The sequence below is a fragment of the Fringilla coelebs genome (genome assembly GCF_963513975.1).
Source record: "Fringilla coelebs genome assembly, chromosome: 5".
Lineage (NCBI taxonomy): Eukaryota > Metazoa > Chordata > Aves > Passeriformes > Fringillidae > Fringilla > Fringilla coelebs.
In genome coordinates, this window is record NC_140033.1 from 70,672,418 (window position 1) to 70,691,294 (window position 18,877).

Sequence of the window (18,877 nt, forward strand, 5' to 3'; positions counted from 1 at the left end):
CTGTCTCTTTCCAGGGTGAACAGGCCCAGCTCACTCAGCTTCTTCTCATGAGAGAGATGCTCCAGTGCCTCACCATCTCCACAGCCCTTCCCTGGCCTCACTCCAGGGCTGCCCTGCTTTTCTGGCTCTGCTGAGCCCAGAACTGCACACAGCTCTCCAGGTGAGCCTCCCTGGGGCTGAGCAGAGGCAGGATCACCCCCCTCACCCTGCTGTCAGGGCTTTTCCTAATACACCCCAGGAGCCCTTTTTGGCCAGGAGGGAGCCCTGCTGCCTCGGGGACAGCCTGTTGTCCTCCAGGACCCCCAGGTCCTTCTCTTCACAGCAAGCCACCCACAACCCACACAGGAGCAACTTGTTTTATCTGCTTTGCCCACTCTTGAAATAAAACAACAATACAGCATTTTTATTTGTCGCAATGAGGATGACCAAAAGGAAGGAATGTATCATAAGCTGAACCACAAATGGGAACAACTGTCTGTTTTGCACTTTTCTCAGAAGTGAAACGGTGTCTTTTATGTCTCTCTCTTCAGGAAAGCAGTTGGATTTTTCACAGTGCTCTGTCTCAGCCCATAACCACAGTTACATGTTAGCCAAATGAGGCCAAGCATCATTGCACCAAACCCAACAGCTCTGAATGCAGATATGCACAATAGCATGAAAAGTATTAATTGAATGGATGCTGTTATTCAAATTAACATTTGAAAATTGGTTGTCACTGTCCTAAATGATAACACAAGAATAAATAGCCAGGTTCTTTTCATGTTAAAATGCCATCCGTTCGCAGCTATATATGATTATTTCACACACCATTGAAGTGCTCATGCCTCTGGGGTGAAAGGAAACATTTCTATGGAGAAACATTTATGGCAGAATGGGAAGTGGCATAAACTGTGTTCATTTGTAAGGGCAGATGAGTTTGAAACAGTAGGTGGGATTGGAGATTATAATTATTACACGTAACAAATCTCCTAAAGATCTCAAAGTAATTTACAAATGCTCTTTCAGCAGGCTGTAAAGTAGAAGGCATGGAAAATACTGCCACTCCACCCGGTTTCATAGATAAGATATGATAAAACTCAGGTTAGTCAGCAGAGTCTCAGTGCTTATCTCTTAGTTTCTCACCCCTGGAGTTCTAATATTGCCCCTTTCCCACATCTGTTAATTACAAAAGTTTCCTGCTCACACAGATGACTTCCAGCATTCGGTAAGAAGGCTCCCTGAGTAGTACTGCTGCTCACAGCTGAGACAAATTTCCCTCCCCACAGTACTGCAGGGGAATAACAAGGAAGTAGGCTTTATTTTTTTTGTTCTTTCCTTTTTTTTGCTATCAGAGTGGAATGAATCTAATTAATCTGTCTAAAGAAATGCTTTTACATTTAAAGGACATTTAAAGCGAAGGAACATAATACAATTATATCATAACATTCATTGTAAGGTATCCAAAATGGACAACACATAAGAGCCAGCCAGCAACACTGGAAGACAATTATTTTCAAATTGTTTTTAGATCCCTTTGAATGCAATGAAATCCAAAATCCTGTCTGCAGTCAGTCAGTAGTCACTGGGAGGAGATTTAATTGTGGTTAACAAGTATTCCACTGCCATTAAAAGAAATTCCATGAAAACTTTAATGTCCTTAATCAAAACTGAGAGCTTTCTTCCCAGATGCTCAATCTTTTTCCCTGGGAAGTGCTAATCACAGTGGGGACATATGGTTCCACTGAACTTGGCCATTTCCAACCCGATGCCTGTGCTTTAGCAGCTCTGCTCCTCCATATGTGATGTCATTCTGGATGCATTTTCTGTCCAAGGCTGGTAGACTGAGGCAGAAGCTGCCCCAGGGAAGAAAAACTACTAAAAATATAAGTCAGCTGTCTCTTAAGTTAGTTACTGTCCAAAACACTGTGTACAGAAATGTTGTAGCCTTTTTTATGAGTTCATAAGTTTTTATTAAAGCCAAATGGCTGGAAGGAAGCTGTAGATTAATTTCTTTCTTTGTTCCAGACTGAGAAAAATCTGAAATGTGCTTCTCTTGGGTATTTTTGATTTTAGTTTTGTACTTCTATTGCTTATGACTGCCTACAGCAAATTATCAACTTTGCAAAACTGCTTTTTATGTTTGATTTTTACTCGTGTGTGAGTGAGAGTGAAGATGTGAAAGTCCAGGAGGGCTGACAATAAAATGAGTTACAGCAAATGTTTTGGAGTGGCTTTTAGCAAAAAAAAAAAAAAAAAAAAAATCTTTCTTTTCTCCTGTGCCTGTACCTGGATTTTGGAATTTGTGGCATTCACAGCAGTTAATGTTATATTGCATGAAGTGGTGGTGGAGAAGGAGTAACACAGAGAAGTGAAATACAAGAAAATGAAGGCAGAGCAGCCCCAGCCAGTCTGATGGAAGGGGAGGAGGGGAATTGCACCAGGAGCCACGGCCACTCCCTCCAGCACCCTGCATCAAAAGTACCTTGGATTAATAACCAAATCTAGGAACTGTGCCCTGGCTACCTAAGGAGAAGCAACTGTCCCTCATTTGTGATTAAAATGTCATTAGACTCCTGTAGGTCACCAGTGTTTCTCTTTTTGGAGCCAGGAATAGTTGAATTCCAGCCCTAACTGTCCCACTGATTTGCTGCACGGCCACAAATAACTCACCTCCATCTGATCTGTCTGTGAAAAGGCTGGCAAATATTCTCACTGCACAATAATTTCAGCATTTAACTGTTCCCAAATTCTGGCAGGTGGCATTTGTTTTATCCACACCCTAATTCAGCCTTCTCCAGACCTTCTTCTCTCCCTACATCCTGATGATAATGCATACCTTACTCCAGCTGAATTTGCAATACCAAAACAGTTTGTTGGGATAATTTGAAAGCCACCCACCCTGCACTGCAAAGGTCTGTCTTTGCTCAAAGATTTAAGCCTATTTTTGGCCAAAGATTAAAAGCTGTTCATTACCCTGGTTCAGTTTCTTAGCATTTTCAGCTGATAGATGTTGTTTTTGGTGATTTAAAGAAACAGCTGGTAGTTTTAATATATTGGCAAAGAAACAAGGCAGCTTTCTTTGGTAACATTAGCATTGCCTCAGTGTCAGATCACAGGTTTATTCTAAATTGTATTATGCTTACTGTGCCTGTCCTTGCTTTTCAGATTTTCTTCATCATCTCACTTTTATTTTGGTGAGTGAAAAAGAAGCTGTAAAATTTGTAATTCACAGACAATTTGGCAAAACAGGCACAGTAAACATGAAAACCAAAAAGCACCAGGTGCCAATTTCATGCCAGCCATCCCAAAGTATTATTTCCAAAGGTTTCTAACTATAAAATTCAATGTTAACCCCCTGGTAAGGTTTTTCTTGGTCTTTGGTGCTTTCTGTGAGGAGTTGCCTGGTGCCCTGTCCATTCCATGCTCCCTGTGAAATTCCTGGATTTGCATGTGGAAGTACAGAGGGGGTTCATCAGTCCAGCCCAGAGAGATCCAAGCTGGAGGGGCTCAGTCTGCCTTTCCTCCTCCTCAGCAGTGCCTTGGGTACAGATTCCATGGAAAATCCAAGCAGGCAAATGCTTTTTTTTTAGGCAGTTTCAATTTCCCATTCTCCTGAAGTGAGAGAATGTCACCACATTTGCTTTTCAAACAGCTCAGAGAGTTTAAAATGTAAAGGATTTTCCACTGCAAATAAAATAGCAAAATCATTTCCAGCCATACAAATTTTAGATTTAATGGACTCCTCTTAAAGGAGTTTACCTTTCAGGCCTGCACTGAGAGCATTCCCTCCCCCTTTATCAGCTCACAGGCACTTCACTCAGCAGTTTTTATTGATGCAGAGACTGAAGCAGGGGAATCTGTTCTGAGTGCAGCTGACTCCTCTTAGGTTATTGCTCCAGATTGTTTGGGGTTTTTTTAAATTCAGAAAATACACCATTATAATGTCATACTTAATCCCAGTGTGTTCTCATAGCATTAAGGTAATTTAAAAACAATTTTAAATTTATAGGCATTAGTAATTTTTTAAGAGATGCTAAATTACTGTCCCATTTATTTTGAGAAGTATCAGCAGCTCTTCTGGAGTATCAAAAACATCTAAATTTAGTAACTTCCTTTGCTGAACTGGGTCCGATCTTTTCCAGTTTTCACAGGGAAAATTAAGAATACTGATATTTTCTTTTCTCTCAAGTATTGTTGGAGACAGGTTCCAGATTTATTTTTAAATAATATTTTAAAAATTATTATGTAATATATTATATATATTATATATTATATATTATATAGACTGTATAATGTATATACACTATATACAATATAGCATATATTATATATACTATATATAATATATAATTAGTCTATATTATTTATTGTATTATATCTTATATATTAGATATTATGCAGCATTATATATCACATAATATATCTTAAAATATAATAATATATTTTATATATATTTAAATAGATAATATATATACTATATAATATATAATATTTAGTTTAAATATATGTTATAATATATATAGCATGTGTATTTATAGATAACACTTAACATATAACATATATTCATCACATATATTTAACATATAATCTATAATAATAACATACATAACATACAATACAGAACATATATTTTAAATTATGTGTATATTACATATATTATTATATTTTATTGTATATGTAGTATATAGTATCTGTCTATAATAATTATATAAGATATATATAATTATATATAGTGTATTATTATATTGTATATAGAAATTATTATATATTTTAATAATTTGAAATAATAATAATAAAATTTATTTTAAAATAATCAGATCTCACGAACCTAAGCTCGTGATTCTAAGGCAGAATCTCTTTGTATAAACAAGCTAAGGTCAAATGTATTTCTGAGGTAAATTTACTAAGTTAAGTGAATTTGGCTGATGGTTAATAACTTGCTATTCTGGATGGAAGTTTAAAGCAATTATCACAAAATTGGATTAATCATCATCCTGAGTGCTGCGTTGAAGTGCTTTGCCTGTCACACAGATTAACAAATTTGTGTGTTTTTTTCTGTTTCACTGTGTGTGATTTCAGATCATCTATGACAGAGTCCCAGAGCTCCAGGGCCGTGTCCTGAAGCTTGTGGTGAAAAGCAAAGGAGCATTTGTGGGAGCTGTTAACATTCAGCTGAGCAGTGTCCAGCTCAATGAAGAAAAGTGGTACCCACTGGGAAACAGTGTCATTTAAATGTTCTCCAAGATGATTCCATTATTTGCCCACTAATGTTTCTTTATCCCATTTCCCAGGGTACATTTTGTCTCAGTTGCCCTTGAGAATAGACAGTCATCTGCTGAGCAAATATCCTAACATTTCTAACCATTAGGCTGTTCCTAAAAGTGCCACAGATTCCTGCCAGTGTGAGCTTAAGGAATCACATGCTAAGGACTTGTAGCAACATGCAGAAACTTCTTATGACAGCAATGAAGGGCTTGGTTTTGTTAATATTAAATAATGCTGTAAAAATACTGAATTCTGTACACATCAGTGTGTGGGGGCTCGTTCTTTGCCCATTAATTCCACTGACTGTGCTGAAACAATGCTGATAATATTGTAATTTATCATCACTGCATGTGATTTCACCAGAAAACCATGGGATGGTTTATATATTTCATATATATTTCAGATGTCCAGCAAATTTCACATTAAATCTTACCCAATCAATACTTTGTTTTTTTAAGAACTTTGAAAGTTTTGATACAATGTAACATTTAATCCAGGATATTAATTTGTCATTAATATATGTCATTGTTTTATTCTGATATCCAAGAAGCAGATATAACTGGTCATTGGTGTGAAGAAAGAAGAAGGGAAAAGCTAATGTTCACGAATAAAGAGAATATTTTGAGCACGAGTTTTCAGTGGGAGATTTATTTAAGATCATGATACCACAGATATTTATTCAGCAGTCTTCCCACATTGCACTCCTATGCTGCATAAGGAGCTCAAGTCAATACATGCATTGGATAGACCTCAGGGCCATAAAATATATGTTTATATATATTAATATATATACACATAATGAATATTAAATCATGAACATGAGTGGTTCCTTTAAGTTCACAGATGCTAATTATGGGCTCTGTTTTTCTCTAATTTGAGGAAGCATTTAAGCACATCTTTAAGCACTTGGCATGTGAGCAGCCACAGGGAACTGTCCATTATTGCCAGACCCACTGACCATGTACATAAACCTTTCCAGGGCCAGGGGCACATTTTTAAGGCACAGGAAGTGTCTTGATTTGTGATCTGTTCTGCTGTAAATTTTAAATTACCATATACTGGACAGAACTGACATTTGTCCTACCAGGTGGAAAGTGGTCAACAGGGGGGTAATAATCCCAGAAGTGAAGGTAATTGCCTTCTTCTCCCAAAGGACACTCACAAATCAGTCTTCTGAATATAAAGCTGTAAAAGCTCCTGAAGTGGGATTTGGACTGTTAGGGAGGAAATTAAATAAGCTGGAGTTTTTCTCAGCAACAAACCAATGGACTTGATCAGGTTTTATCTGAAAATCCTTTCCCCAGTCAAACTGGAGTACTGAGATCCTCCTCAGTAGGGGAGGTGAGGGGAACTCTTTGAATATTAATATTATTAGTCTATTTGGAGCTGTAAGAAACTGTAAAATATTTACCACATGCAATTGGCTGGCACACAGAATATCATCACTACAAATATCAGGACACCAAACACTTTATGCTGTAGGATCTCCTGGGAAAAAAAATCAAGTGCCTTGTCATTCAAGCACAGAAAACACACTGAGACCAGCTTACAAAGTTATCAAATTACCTGACCTTACAGTTCAAGATTGATTTTTCATTCCTCTTAGTCTACTGTCTCAGTTTCCTTATTAAAACTATAATGCAATTTTCTAACAGTGCTATTTCCTGTGATGTTTTCTAACCCTTGTTTACCACATGCCCTGATTTTCCATCTTAGAGCAACATTAAATAAAACAGCATTAGAATAGCAGTTTAAAAAAAAGAGGATTACAATGTCTTACCAGAACTGTCTGCAAACTTAAGCAATAATGCTTGATATTAAAGAGGCTTGTCAATATAACATCCTTTTTATAAAAAAAATAATATTTGAGTAACAAATCTGCCATTAATTGTGTAATTAACAAATCTGCTATTAGTCTGTAGTCCTGTGGAAGGCCAACAATACTTCAGTCCTTAAAGGAAAATAAGAAAATTGTGTCTTATGGGCAAGATTTCCACTGATAGCTCTGGTAGGTAGGAAGTTGTCCTCATGGCTCTTCACACAATCAACCCTGGCTTTTTTATAAAATTCTCTGGTTCTCCTCAGAGTACTGTGTTGTCTACTTCCTGAGCTCCCTGCTCCTATGAGGAACGTGGTTTTTTACAAACCAGCCCATGAATTTTTTATCTTGCTTTAGCAGCAGGAGGTTCAACACTAATTTAAGGAAAGGCACCAATACTGGGATATGATTTTTTATGATTTTAAGAAGCACTTGTTTTTCTCAAAAAAACAATTTTTAAGGTAAGAAAATGACAGTGGGCACTAAAGAGGAATAGCCCAATCAGAACCCACTTTTTACAAATTAAAAGGGAATGTTGCATGTGTAATTTTTCCTGTTCCCTTCAAAAGGTACAATGATAAGAAATTTTGTTCAATACAAGTAAAAATGTCAATTTCACATCCTCATATCCTAAAAAGTAGCGTGATCTCTCATATATGTTGGACTATTATTCTCACTCAAACATAAATTCGAAATTTGGTCCAAGTGACATTAACTGAATTTTAAAAATATTCAAAAACATTGAGTATTTATGAACTGTTTCTAAATAATCAGATAATAATAGAATCACAGAATGGCTTGGTTGGAAGGGATCTTAATCATCTCATTCCAACCCCTGCCATGGCCAGAGACACTTTATAAGTTGCTTACAGCCCCATCCAACTGGCCTTGGACACTTCCAAGGATGAGGAGTCCACAGCTTCTCTAGAAACCTGTGCCAGGGTCTCACCACCCTCACAGCAAAGAATTTCTTCCTAATACCCAATTAACCTTCTTTCAGTTCAAAACCATCCACCCTTGTCCAATCACTACATGCCCTTCTGCTGGAAGGTTCTGTAAGGTCTCCCTGGAGCCTTTTCTTCTCTAGGCTGAACAGCTCCAATCCTCTCAACCTTTCCTGGCAGCAGAGGTGCTCCACACTTCTGATCATTTTCATGACCCTGCCCTGGAGTCACTCAAAAATATCAACACCTTTCTTGTGTTGGAGGCCCCACAGCTGAATGCAGCTTTCCAGGTGGGATCTCCTGAGAGCAGAGTGGGAGGGTGAAATCACCTCCCTCAATGCTGCTTTGATAGCAAATGTGGGCTGTGCTTCCCCTTTTTCAATCAGTGACAACTTCCCCAGGCTGCCATGACTTCTCAGTTATGATGGAGAGCAGCTTAGGCCAGTTCCCTCAGGACCTGTGGATGTATCTCATCAGGTCCCATGGACTTGTGTGTGAGAAATGGATTTGTAAAGGACTCCCAAAACCTGACTGAAAGCTCACACCACCTTGTACATCTGTATGCAAACTCTGAAATAAGGTGTGCTGACTTAGGAAGGCCATGGAATAGAGATGACATTGTTGAAAGAGAGAGAGAGAGAGATTGAACTAGAAAGAAACAAGTTCCAAAAGATGGCCTTGCAAAAAGACCAGATATTTTGGAGAATCAGATCTATGAAAGATGCATTGCAGCAGGACCATGTATAAATAACAGGTGATTGGTGTTAGAAGTATTAGCAGCATTGTGTGGCAAAAGCTAATAGGCTGAAAAACATTTATAACATGTTGTATCCAGGAAATAGGGTGGCTTCTGATAGAAGGGTGTTGAGTTTTCCATCTCTTATGTTTCACCCTTCTACGAGACTGATAAAGGAGTAAAGTCTTTTAAAATGCCTCTCAATTACCCCATCTCTGTAGAGCTGGGATTTTCCAATACTTGCACACTTCAAGGCTCCTTAGTTTTTTTCAAACCCACTCTTCTACAGAAAAATAGCAGTAGGGCCAAGGACAGTAGCCTTTATCCAGGACATCCCTTCCATAAAAGTCCCACTGGGTTCACAAAATCATTGAGAATGTGCCAGTCTGGGAATCAGGCCACTGGGCTCTTGCAAAGCCAGAAATGCTACTTTATTGAAGCAGGGGACAACCCCCAGAAGAATTTCTTCTGCAGATCATCACTAATAGAACCAGACATGAGCAAACAGCGATGCAGGTTCCAGCTTGGTGCCATCTTTGGATATCAGTGGAATGTTACGGTAACCTGGAAATATAATGACACCTTATTAGTGTATTAACCACAAGCACAGATATTATAATGGACTGGTTTTATGGTCATCTATGCAGATAAGGCATAATTTATGATTCTGTAAATAGCTCTTTAAAATAAAATGAAGTTATACAAGACCTAAACCCCATTTGTGCTGTTTCTTTTCATATATATATATAGTATTTCAATTCTGGTATTTTTAATATCTGTGACAGAGTGAAAAACTCCAGTGTTTTTCAGGATGTATTTTTTCAAATAGAAAACTTTTAGCCCAGTGATATTTAAACATGGACAAAGGTTACAAGGTTATACCCAAGGTTAGGTGCTGCACACGTTGTTCTAATAACAAATGAAATCAGCATGTGAAACAGCAGTGATAGCACCTATAGAATGGTGTTGCAGCAGCTGTGCACTGTCCAGCTGAGGCAGAAAAAAGTGAAGTGTAACATCTTCTGCCATGACATCTTAAAAAGTTGATTTCATATGAGTAATTCACTTTGTTAGAGACAACTCATGCCATCAGAAATGACGTGTTCATCTGGTTGGTTGAAGCATTTGAAGAAGCTGTAGTTCTCAATTTCAAACAAAATTCACTTACCTGCTTAGAAAACAAAACAATCTCTTTTTCAAAACCCCAGCCTGTATGGCTTTATCTGACTAAATATCCATTCTTTCATAATAATAAACAGTGTCACTTTTGATTAAAAGATATTCTGTATTCTATCTATGAATATATAACTCCAGCTATTTCGGTAAGTCTCTGTTTTGTATCAGTATCTGTGTTTTCAAAACTGCAGTTTTCAAAATCCCTCTTTAGGTGTGCCTGGATGCCTGTGGAATCTTTGGGGCCCACATTTACCTGGGTTTGGAATGTCTTGCTTCTTTTTTACAGAATCATAAAATTGTTTAGGTTTGAAAAGGCCTCTAAGGTCATCAAGCCCAGCCTTTGACTGATCACCCCCTTGTGAACCAGAGCGTGACACTAAGTTCCACACCCAGCTGTTTCTTGAGCACCTTCAGGGATGGTGATTCCACCTCCTCTCTGAGCAGCCCCTTTCTAATGCTGAACAACCCTTCCAGTGACAAAATTCTACCTGATGTTCATCTGAACCTTCCCAGGCACAGCTTGAGGCCATTTCCCCTTGTTCTGTCATATTACACATAAGTTCCTCTGGTATTTAAGGTTCAGATTCTGGGCAGCAGATATTAAAGCAGGTCTCAGACACTTTTCATTTGAGATCAATTTTTAAGGCAGGCACACAATATGTGGAGAGCTTGGTTGATTTCCTATCCAAAGATACACTTCAGAACTAAAATTAATTTCTGAAGACTTGTTCCAGCCCCTACCTACAGAATATTCTACAAAGTGTCCTGAGAGAAGTATTCTTTTTAATTAAAATTGCTCCATTTTGCATTAAATAATTAACTACTCATGGATCCTGTGATAATAGAGGTAATCCTTGAGTTCCTGTCCTGTATTAGCATTCTCCATGGCACATTCATTGGCACAGGGACTGTAACAGAGGACTCCCCTCCTATGTGCCTTTAACCACCCAGGTTGAGAATTTTTCTCTGTTTCAGCCCCTCTGAGTATAGCTACATAATCACTACATGGAAAATCAAATTCTGCTACAGCTGGGCAGCAAACATTCCTCCCCAGAGTCTACAAGTAGTTGGGAGTCTGCTGCTGGGGAAAGGAAGGCAGTGTGGATGTAGATTTGAATCCTTTCAAAAGAAAATGCAGAGGAGGAAGGAAATGGCACAACTTTTTCCCAGTACCTGACAAAGAAAATAAAAAGATGTAAGCACTGCTCAGCTTTTGGAAGCAACTTGCCCTCAGGGACACCTCAGGGATACAAATCCTAGGGACTGAGGGACAGTCCTGTAGCACAGATTAAAGCAACTGGAGTGCTGAAGACTAAGACTGAAATCCTAGCCTGCCCTTCAGTGTTTTAAGCAGTTCTTCCCTTCTTGTGACTCCTTCTGCAAGATTATTTTCCCATTTCACTGTTTAGAGAGCCAGGGTACCTAAAGCAAAACCACTGTTCCAGACCAGGTTTCAGAGGTCTCAATAGTAAACATCGAAATAAATGCTTGCAATAATGCTGGGCATCCTGATGGCAAATTACATTTTTTAAATGTTGTGTTATGTGGGGATTGGGGCAATTTGTCTGGCATCGTAGTTTTTGTACCTAAACTCATTCCCTAATATTTTGTATTACTCCACTGGAAATATTTCCTCAAAAATCTACTGCTCTTACTTTTCCAAAATAGGAATACCTCATTTGTGACCAAAATTAATCCTATAGAGACATTAAGCCACACTGAAAATTTGTACCTAAAAAAGCCTCAGTTAATAATTTTACTAGCACTTGTAAGCAGCAGTGCCTGATATTTGAATTTGTCTCAGACATTGTGAGTTGGTGGGTTTTCTTTCATTATGCAGAAGTATACAAATAAAAGGAAAGTAAAAGGTTATCAGTGTAAAAATTTATGTTGTAGAAAAACAACTGAGCTCTAAGAGGAATGCCTTTGCTCTTGTATAACTCCTCAACCTCAACTAAGAATCACAAGCAGCTTTATGACTTCCAAACATGAGGGGAAGAAAAAGCCATTTAAAATCCTGTTAAGCTTAATAAAACAGCGCAGTGCCTGTTGCCAGCTCCAATGTTTTGTCTTCCCATCTTTATTCACTAATAAAAGCTGTTTGTTTTGTCAGAAATAGCTTTGGAAAGCCAGTGTAGTAAACAGCCATTTTACATAAGCCTTTCTCCTTGGCCTATTGACTTCTGTGTCTGCTCTTTATGTGCAGCTATTCATTACAAAGGTTCCAGGAACTCTACTGGCTTAACAAAAGAAACTCCAGCAAGAAAAAGTCCATATTTTGTCTAATTTATAACCATTGTTCTCCACTCTGAAAAGTTGCAGATAGGTTACCTGAGGGAGTTTTGGTGGTTTGTTTTGTTTTAATTTGGTATTGGGTTTTGAATTTATCTGTTGCCTTCATAGCAGTTCTGACTAGTCCCACTTCTTGCAATAAATTAAAATACCACCTGAGCAGTTTCCATCTAGAATGGAATACTGCAGTGGGAATAATCATCTATCATTAATAATGCTTTGATTTCAACACCATGGATTTGCATTCACAGAATGCAATTATTTCAAAAAACAGAGAGTGCCGTGTATTCATTTAGTTACACAATCTCCCTCTAGAAAACAGGCATGATGCTGTACTCTCTCAATCCTACAGTAAAAAATAGAAGCTTGGAATGTTGCAGATTTTTTTTAAGCTGCTATAGATGGTTTACATAAAAGTATTACCTGTATTCAGGCTCAGCACAGGTAAAGTGTATTGGCCAAGGAATTCCTTGCTGACCAGAGACACCTCATCCTCCACACAGAAGCGTATCATTGCCAGCTCTGGAACTTGGATGTTGAAAGAGAAGGTTTCATTCCATTTAGGGCACAAAGCTAAGGAAAAGAGAAAAGAAACAGGATTCAAATGGGATTTCTTTTTTTTCCTACTCTGTAACTGAATTACTGTACCTGCTATCACTAGTCTGAACTGGTAAGGAGGCATTCTTTTTCTCTGGGTATGTGTGCCCATTTAAATAAATAACCAGACTCCCACTAACTGTAGAGGTGCAAAAGCCTAAAACAGTTGGTGTCATCCCTTAAAAAAGATCAAAATGGGCCAAGGATAGCCAAGTTAAGAACTTCTGTTCAACCTAAATTTTCCTATAGCCATACCAGTATCATGCTTTTACCAAAGTTTCTCCTTTCACAGTGAATAAATAAATTCAGGTAGTAAAACACTCACTTGACTAGAAAGACAAAAAAACACTGTGGAACAGAAGGGGTTACTTTGTCTTTGGAACAGAAGCGGTTACTTTGTCTTTAAATGTTCTTACAGAGAAAAGAAATTCAGGGGCTGATTTAAAACAGCAGCCATCTAAAAAAAAAGAAAAAGGAAGAATAGAAGACAGAGGTACAGAAAAAGGGAGATCACAGGGAAGTTGTAGTCTGAGACATCAAGAAGATCTATATTATAAAGATAAGGGAGTGCTCAAAGACAGTTACAAAGAGTACACGCTTCACCTGTCAAGCAATTAAGGGATTACTCCTACTAGAAACTTCAAACGAGACAAGTGATGAAGTTACAGCAATTGCTTAAGAAAAAAAGTCTAAATTTACCAATTTGTCTACTGGTTTAGGCTGGGATAGGATTCATTTTCTTCATATCAGCCCCTATGGTGCTGCATTTTGGATTTTTAACCCAAACAGCGCTGATTACACACCAGTTTGAGCTGTTGCTGAGCAGGGGTTACACAGTGCTGAGATTTCTGTCTTTCTCACTCTGCAAAGCAGCCTCCCCATCCCAGTGAGGGGGCTGGGGGTACCCAGGAAGCTGGGAGGAGACACAAGTGGGACAGCTGACCCCAGGTGACCAAAGAGATGTCCCTTAGCAATGGAGGAAGGGAGCACACTCATGGTTACAGTGTCTGTCTTCCCAAGTGACACAAAGCTCCATACAAAGCCTTGTTTCCCTGGGAATGGCTCTACCCCTGCCTGCCCATGGGAAGTGGTGAATGAATTCCTTATTTTACTTTGCTTGTGTGTAAAGCAGCTTTTGCTTTACCTGTTAAACTGTCTGCTAAACCCATGGGTTTTCTCATTTTGGCCCTTCCAGCCCTCTTCCCATCCAGCTGGGGGAGAACAGGCAATCAGCTCTGTGGGGCTGAGCTGCTGTCCAGGACGAGCCCACAGCAGTGTGCAAAAAAAATCCATCTTCCTTTAGAAAGGGAGAGTGCTCCCGGCTAGGAGCTTGTGCTTCCTTAACCTACCAGTCTAGAAAAATGGCACACAGCCTCAACTTCTGCTGCAGCTTTTGCACCAGGAGATCCTAGTCTGGAGAGAAATAATTGCTTTTTCTATAACAACTCCTTGGGGTGCAGAGTTGGTGATTCCTTATAAAATTGTTGTCGTGCTTTGTTCACAGCCAAGAGAATCAGCCTGATGCTCACCATTGCTTTTTACAACACTAGATCTCTTTCTTGCTTGATCCTCTGGCACACCATAGATTTCTATCTGCACCGTGGGGTCAGCTTTGTTGGTCTTTGACATGGCACTGGGTGGTAACTGATGGCCACTGATCAGCTGGAAAATTAAATTTATATTAAAATAACTGTAAGAATGAACTATTCACAGCCACATAGTAGCCATAATAGAAATAACTTAAATAAGAAATTATTTTAAGTATATTATACCAGCCATAAACTGGTGTATTAAAAACATATTAAATACAATGGAATCAAGAATATGGATTTCATCTAACTTAATTTGTGAATAATTTTTTAGAAATATTGTGGCATACATTCATATATTTATAGGAATATTTCTAGATTTAGGAACATTTTTTAGATCAAATTGCTCCAAGCCCAGTCCAAACTGACCTTGAATGGTAATAGGGATGGCACACATACAACCTCTCTGGGCTGCCTGTGCCAGTGTTTCACCACCCTCTTTATAAATAAATACATTCATAAACACATAAATAAATAAATACATAAATAAACACATAAATAATTAAATAATTTTTATATATAATATTATATATATATTTTTATATGTCATTAACTATACATATATTAAAAAACCTGATACCATATTTTAAACAATATTTTTTAGGGTTTCTTTACTCAATAGCTGCACATAAAAATTCTATTTTGTTACCATGCAAAATAATAATGTTGGAGGAATCAGTCTACAGTGATTTTTACATTTTCTACTATCAAGCTCACAAATTCCAATCTGTGGGGAGTGGATCAGCATCAAGACCCACTGTGACATCTGCATTGTGCTACAGGGTATGTAGCAGAGTCCCTCACCTGTGCCTCATGTCTTACACAGTAACACAAAAACTCCTCATTTAGTGAGCTTCCTGATGTTTTTCTCCTTAATTTAGTTAGCTACCTGGAAATTTTGTCTCAGACTGCCCTGTAATCTGGCACCCAGCCTAAGAAAGGACTTCTGAAAGTCACAACTTTGTCTGCTTTCTATCTATATTTCAGGACACCTAGAAAGAGTAAACATCTGTGCAGTAATCAGCTTTTTGGAAATCAGTGTATGAAATGTCTTGAGAGAGATATACAAGCCTGAAAACGCAGCTGCAAGATATGACCCCTGATCCTGGTCTCAGGACTAAGCATCATAAGAGTTTCTTATTCCCCTGTCAACTACCCAAACAATCAAAACCCACAAATTCTGCATTTTGCTTAGGTATTTTCTGTAACACCTTACTCCAAGAGGAGTTCTAGTCTGAAATATTGAAGAGCAGTGGCTTGGCAAACACTGATGTCCTACAGCCTTCACCAGGAAGCTTTGCAATCCCTGATGAGCTGCCCACTGAGAACAAGGGAGATTCTTTTCCATGTCCTCAATGCTTTTGCCAAGACCTGCATGACACATTGCTAGAGCCAAAGTCTTCCCTGGGGTGGGAAAAGAGTGAGTTCTTTTAAGCACACTGTGACCCAAATCCATAAATCCAACCCCTGTTTGAGATCCAGGGTGATGCAGAGAGCTGTAAAAGTTGTTAGGCTGAGAAGACTCTTTATGAAGCGCCTTGAATATCTCTATTTGTGCTTCAAAAGCTCCATGCCTCTTGATGGGAATTGTGGCACATCAGGTTGAGGATACTGAATTCCATAAAATCAGGCCCTATGTGACTTTTCTGTTCTTTATTCATTCACTTTGAGAGATTTGCCCCCTAGATGTTTTATATCTTTGCTTTCTGATTTCTCCATTCATCCAGTTAGTAACTTTTCCAGCAGAAGCTGCTTTTTCTTTGACTCCTGTTCCCAATTCCTTTTGTCTTCAACCACCATTTCCTGGTTTTTGCTGCTGAGAATGAAGGGGGCTCTCTGTGCCCTTCAGTGCCCCAGCCAGTGGGATGCCACTGCTCCTCTACCAGCCTGTAGTCTCAGTCTAAAGCCCTCAGTCTAAAACACTCCCTTTCTCTTCCCCAGCTCCTTCCAAGCTCAGACACTTCCTTTGCATTGACAATGATTTTGTCTGGCTCCTGCATTACCATTCAGGACTTCTCCTCATCCTAATTCCAGTTTCATCCAAATTAGGGCTAAAATAAGTGATGTGTTTGCCTGGCTGCCTGAAATCATCCAGCAATGTCTTTTCACAATTGGTATGCTCACTGTCAGGACACTAAAATGTTCTTGATTAGGTGCGTGCATTATGTAAGTATTTTATAATTGTCACTAACTATTATTTTATCTCCACTATTTATTACTCTGAAAGAAACAAAATAGCAATTACACACTAATTATATGCTAATTAAATAGCATTTATGCCAGTGGTATTCTGTGTATTCAGAAATATTACTTTTTCATTGGGGAAAGGGAGTTTTCTAATTAGTGAACAATTATAACAAATCTACTTTATCTCAAAAAAAAAGGGCTTTTCTAACCATTTATTTGTAAATGACATGTATTTCTAGTATTTTTGGGATGTAAATCACATTATAATTTGGGAGAAGTAGAAATAATTCCAAGACTTATTAATTCATCCCTCCGTTCACACTTATTTATACCATTTTAGGATTATAAATAGTCTTTAATATATGCATAGGAAGATAATGAGACTTAAAAGAAGCATAAAACTTCCTATCTTATCTTTAAAAATTTCCATTTCTCAATTAGCATTATAATAGTACACGTGGTATTATTGATATTGAAAGAAATAACACCCAAAGTGCACGTTTGATTTCTGTGTTTTCAGCTCAGTTTCCACAAGCACAATTAACTCATCCATTTGTCAGCTCCATTATTCATATTTCTTTATACAACATCGTGAAAAATCATGTATTTTTACAGACTCTAAGAGGCTCTGAACTCTTACATATTTTTAGCAAACATAAGTGAACTGCAGATGGGAAAGCACCCAAGCAGCAGTTGATACAATATGAGAGTTTTACCTTTCTTGTTGAAAACATTAATTCCCAACAAACAGGAATGGGAATAAAATGGGAAAAAAAATTAGATAACAATTGCATCTGAGCTAGATAGAGCTAGATAGCCTTTGTTTCCCCATTTTTATGGAGCAAAGCAACGCTTCAGTAATCTTACCCTTATTGACAGAGACATTGGTTTGCTGTATGGCCCCACATTTCGGGGTGTAAATGTGGTATTGCGATCCCTCAAGAACGCAGGCTTCAGCACATAGCCACAACCACCATTGTCCAGGAATTTTCCATCTTGCAATTCCATGTATGTGCCCGGTGTTTGGAAGTTTAGGGCCACTGGAAAATTAGATCAATATTGATTTTAGTGAATTAGGTTTGATGATGTTTTATAAAACAAATATTTTTTAAAAAGGAAATGAGCTTAAGGTATCTCTATCTTTCAATTCATATGTAAGATCCTGTTATTTCCCTTAAATTAAGTGATACTCAATTGTTGGAATCTGAAATGTAAGGAATTCTCAGAACTTTGAGCCTGTAAGGCAAAGCTAAGAATTAAACACAGGATTCCATTTGAGACCTTGGAAAAAGTTCCCAAACTTAAGTGCTAGAAGCAAGAATGTGGATTTATAGTTTAAAGCAGAAACACGTTAAATTAAGAGGATAGTTTAGAGTTTTAGAGTTTAAGATACAGAAAAAATAAAAGTAGTTACAGAGGTAAACAAGGAGTTTAGAATGCAGCATTGTAAGTTTATGTGTCATAACATGATTGGCTAAGAAAGCTTACAGCTTACACTGTAACATGAGTGCATAAGATGAAATATTTAAGGATTAGGTTAAAAACATAAATATCCTTACTAACAGTGCTTTATTAATCAACAGATCCTTTAAAGATCTTATAACTAGGAGTCTTGTAACCTTCTAAACCATAAAGATGTGAGCTGAACTCACCCTTCCTATCTATGGAGAAGATAAGAACAATAAATCCCATCTCTGACTCATTCAAAATCCCTTCAAAAATCCCCATACTCATACACCCATAATTATTTGTGCACCAAAGCAGTGCACTATTTAGAACTGCACCCCATTTTAAGAATTATCCTTCAGATATTTTTACATTGGTGTATCTGTTTTCCCTTTTCTTTCTAAATTAGACCTTGGAGAATGTGAAATGAGAGATCCTTTTTCTCCCTAAGAACTGAATTCACATCCTAGTTTCTCTACAGCTGCAAGACCCTGCATTCCAAATCTGCTAACAAAGTTCTGGTGCAGAAGTCAAAACCACAGGATTGTATCTAACCTAGTTATAGTGCAGAATTCATCACAAAAACATCTCACCCAGAAGATTAGGAAGCTTTAGTTTACTGTTAGAATACCCAGTGAAAATGTAATATAAGTTATAGAACTAGAAGCAATTTAAAAAGTGTTCTTAAATTTATGTGAGCACACATTCTCTTGGAGTTTAATCCTCCAGTACTGGTGATTATTGCAAGAATACACCTGACAGATTTTCCTTTCCTTGGCAGTTGAAAACATTTTTGGTATGCTGCAGCACCAATAATAAAATATCACATTTCTCATCAACAGGATAT

General features: G+C 37.9%; 2 protein-coding genes across 2 annotated transcripts in view; one reads left to right on the forward strand and one right to left on the reverse strand.

The window, feature by feature from the left end:
• The window catches only part of PIK3C2G (phosphatidylinositol-4-phosphate 3-kinase catalytic subunit type 2 gamma), a gene marked incomplete at both ends in the record, with an annotated part of 194,652 nt that extends 189,441 nt beyond the window's left edge, over positions 1-5,211 (forward strand). The window contains one exon of the mRNA XM_084206328.1: positions 5,059-5,211. Within this exon, the coding sequence (XP_084062454.1) occupies positions 5,059-5,211 (153 nt within the window). The remainder of the gene's footprint in view (positions 1-5,058) is intronic.
• A 4,013-nt stretch (positions 5,212-9,224) lies between these two features.
• The window catches only part of PLCZ1 (phospholipase C zeta 1), a gene marked incomplete at both ends in the record, with an annotated part of 45,232 nt that continues 35,579 nt past the window's right edge, over positions 9,225-18,877 (reverse strand). Inside the window, 4 exons of the mRNA XM_084205477.1 lie at positions 9,225-9,307; positions 12,635-12,784; positions 14,338-14,470; positions 17,452-17,624. Coding sequence (XP_084061603.1) covers positions 9,225-9,307; positions 12,635-12,784; positions 14,338-14,470; positions 17,452-17,624 — 539 coding nt within the window. The remainder of the gene's footprint in view (positions 9,308-12,634; positions 12,785-14,337; positions 14,471-17,451; positions 17,625-18,877) is intronic.